Raw genomic sequence first — 3,594 nt, 5'->3', positions numbered from 1 at the left:
TACCTGGTAGATCCTGCTCGCTGATCTGGAGTACTTCTCACGATCTCGCGCCACCAGCTCGCCCGAGACCAGGCCGACGCTTTCGGAACGACGAGCGGCTCTCTCGCGGCCGAGCTCGTGCACGCCAGAAGCTGCTGCTTATTCTACGACGGAGGCGAGGACGATGCAATGGAAACTCGCGCGAGATTCCAGAGAAAGATCGCTTCGGGATAACGGTCGAGAGATAGCTGGCCTAATAACTTATTAATTTACAGAGACTGGATAGAGCGGCGTGGTAAAATCGATCGATATACGTGGTATTTGGTATAACGCACGAGTATGTTTCAGGGATGAAACGACGGAATCGATAAAAGTGAAAGGGCACGTGAGAAATTCACGCCTCGGTCATGGTTGCGCCAAGAAATCTTTAGTAAAGAGCCGATCGATTTCATAAATTATATCTGCATACAAATTTCCAATATTTCGTCAGTATTTCTATATGTAAACGAACCATCGTCGACCGTAAATTCTCACAGTATAACGCATTTAAATAGAAATTAAGAGTTGATCGTTGTATCTCACACTACATAAGTATACGATTTCCAATTTCTACGAACCACGTGTAACGTGTAATTCGACTGCAGTAATAGCTGTAACGAGTGAAAAATCGGAAAGATCCGAATAACTTCACGTGACCCAAAATATTCGACCACCTTCGAAGGAAAAACGTTAGAGACCGTGAGAGGAGCAAAGGTCTAGGGGTTAGCCAAGATACCGTTCCGCGTGCGTGTATATTCTGCGGGGTACGGAAGGTGAATCAGCCGACGGCGGGTTGCGCCACGACTCCGTTTTTCACGGGAATCGCCACGAGGTGAGACGGGATGGATCGCGAGAAACGTTGCCAGTGCCGGCAACAACAAGGGCAGGCCAAGGGATCAGAAACGGCGAAACTTTAGAGCTAGGGGTGAGGGGACGAAGATGACCGTAGCTCGTGAGGATCAGGCATAGGTAAGTGGCACTTATGTTTAATACTCGAGTGTGGATGAGTGGTCGGTCCTGCACGCGATCCTCGCGTCGGCCAGATCTTTCCTGACCTCGCGTTCGCTAGAACCAATTTCCGCGGATAATACGAGCGCTTCGTGAATTTCGAGAGAGAGAGAGAGAGAGAGAGAGAGAGAGAGCGTTTCTTTAAACTTTAAATGGAGCACGGAGTTAGATAAATACCTTCTCTTCCACGCCTACCGTCTTACTCATATTCTTTGCTACATTTTACGTATCCGAGAATTTTGGACAATCGCGCGGATTCAGCTTGGTCGATGGATTTCTAAATCGACTAAGATTCAAGCGCTGGAGATGCTTGAGATTAGGGTGCGAAAGAACAGTGCGTATCTATCGAAAGTTTGAGATCGTTAACGCGTTTTGTCCAAAGCGAATGACAAAATGGTAAAACATAGAAAGAAGGGAATACACGTAATACGATGTAATGCGTGGAAAACTGGGTCGGTTTTTTTAATAGTATTTCGTTGAGCTATGTTGCGTTACGTTGCTCTTTTATATTGTACAACGACTGCGATATACACATAATGTCGCTTCGAAGTGAAACCCTGTAGCTTCTACATTGACAAAAATGGTTCCTTACAAAGAATACTGTTATTTTCGTGGCTCACTGTATATCTAGTTCTAGTTTTATTTTATACAGCACTGGAACTGCTTTATACACTTCCCTGTTCACGCTTCAGCAGATGCGACAATTAAAACGTCTACGCGTATTATTACCGGAATTAAGGTTAATGTCGTTCATCCTGATGACGGGCAGAAAAAAAGCAGTTAAACTTGCGACTTCTGTTTGAAGCGCGGGAAAGTGAAAGGCGCGAAAAGGCCGCGTCGAGCCGATGTGAAGCCAAGTAATCGAACGTTTACGTAGTCATGCGTAATTGCGCCCCACGGTCGAAGCCACGGTAATCTCGAAACTCGTTAAAAATCGCGCTAATCCTCGTTACGTGCCGTTTGTTCCAGCTTGTCATTAGCGCGAATCCCCCGCGAACGATCGTTTTAATATCGATCACGGTTCTTTCGAAACGTCGAACATTTTTCGCACGCTACGCGAAAGCTGTTCTAGATCAGACGTGTATACGTAAATATAGACACGCAATTCTGTGGGAAAATAACGAGAAAATCTTGTCGAAGATTTATTTTGTTTGGAAGGTGGAACTAGAGCAAGAAGGCGCTGAACCGTTTTCGAGCGGCAATCGTAATAGCTTAAAAAAAAAAAAAAGAAAGGATCGATAGGCGAGTGGCAATCGTTTTTCAAACAAACCAACAGCACGGCAACATTCCGGCCACGCGAAGTCTTTCGCGAATTTCTGAGTAAATTATCAAAATTCTATGGTCACGGTAGATTCTACCAGCGAAATTGAAAATAGTAAGGCGATCTCTATTATGCCTCTTCACTACATCAAGAATCCCATGTACGCACTTTGTCTCTTAGCGGCAGTCTGCGTACGACAACACGTGCAAAATAATAGGTATGGATCACAAGGAAATATCAAACGGACGAATATTCTTTATTAAAAATATACTTTTTAATAAGATTTCGCCGCGTGTACAGAACCGACCAGGCATTAACGAAAGGCGTGTCGCTTCAAACTCCGACGACAGTGCACATGAGAGCGAACGAAGCGAATTTCAAGACAGTAACTAACCCGAAGAAAGAGCTGAACTACGTGAAAGTTGATCAAAAGAAACCGGTAAACCTCAAAGAAGCAGATTCGTTGGTTCATTGCGTGCAGAACTTCGCTGAACGGGCTCGGCGAATCGTTAACGATATTCGGACGAGCATACCGGTGAGTCTGATGTTGTATTTAACTTTCCTTTATTAACAATGAAGAAAATTGAGGGGTTGGAGTGGTAAATGAGGTAAAAAGAAAAAAGGACACGGGGCTGGAATAATTTATTTTCATTTTTCTGGTTATTGTAAGATAAAGCATAATAAAACGCGAAAGTACGATGTACCAAAAAGGCTACATATCGCGTATTTCTCTCCGTTTGTTCTCTCTCTCTCTCTCTCTCTCTCTCTCTCTCTGAATTGATAAACCTTGCAAATTTGATATAGCGTTCAGCGTTAAGTGATGTAAAAATTGCGTCAAAAATATTAAAGATCTCTAGCTTTCGAAATTAACAGAAATATATCGCTATCGAGATTCCAAGCTTCTCGGGTACACGACGTTTGCCATCTCAACTCCTCAATTAGAAAAATGCACGAAATAAAGAGACAAGCTCGAAAATCTTATTTCTTCTTCAGGGTTCCAAATCGACAGAATCCATTGATCCGCTAACTTCGTCGAACATTCTAGATTCGTTGCTTTACTTAACGAGCGACGTCGGAATCAAATGGTTAGCCTGATGCACCGATTTATGATGCACTAAGAATCCATCGAAGAACTGTCGTTTGACCAAGGCCAATGCGGATCAAGGGGGGAATTCGCAAATGATCTTTGTCAATCGACGGTAAAGAAGATAAGAAAGTTCGAATGTTTGCTGTTCCGTCGTAAACCTCGAGGTTATCGGACGACTTGAACCGAAGGAACTGATAAAACCATAGTTTGCTTCACAGGT

At 43.7% G+C, this 3,594-nt stretch overlaps 1 protein-coding gene across 1 annotated transcript; it reads left to right on the top strand.

The window, feature by feature from the left end:
• Window positions 1–2,418: 2,418 nt before the first annotated feature.
• LOC122571646 lies at window positions 2,419–3,382 on the top strand. The gene is made up of 3 exons (XM_043735681.1): window positions 2,419–2,504; window positions 2,570–2,822; window positions 3,281–3,382. Exons 1-3 carry the CDS (start codon window positions 2,419–2,421, stop codon window positions 3,380–3,382), a joined length of 441 nt encoding a protein of 146 aa, XP_043591616.1.
• The last annotated feature ends 212 nt before the right edge of the window (window positions 3,383–3,594 follow it).

This window comes from Bombus pyrosoma, linkage group LG10 (genome assembly GCF_014825855.1).
Source record: "Bombus pyrosoma isolate SC7728 linkage group LG10, ASM1482585v1, whole genome shotgun sequence".
NCBI lineage: Eukaryota > Metazoa > Arthropoda > Insecta > Hymenoptera > Apidae > Bombus > Bombus pyrosoma.
Note: the sequence above shows the minus strand (reverse complement) of the source record. Positions and strands in the feature narration are given on the sequence as shown.

Coding starts and splice junctions, on each gene's coding strand:
- LOC122571646 (XM_043735681.1), top strand. CDS start 2,419: ATGCCTCTTCACTACATCAAGAATCCCATGTACGCACTTTGTCTCTTA. Junction 2,505..2,569: donor CAACACGTGCAAAATAATAG/GTATGGATCACA, acceptor CTTTTTAATAAG/ATTTCGCCGCGTGTACAGAA. Junction 2,823..3,280: donor ATATTCGGACGAGCATACCG/GTGAGTCTGATG, acceptor TTTCTTCTTCAG/GGTTCCAAATCGACAGAATC.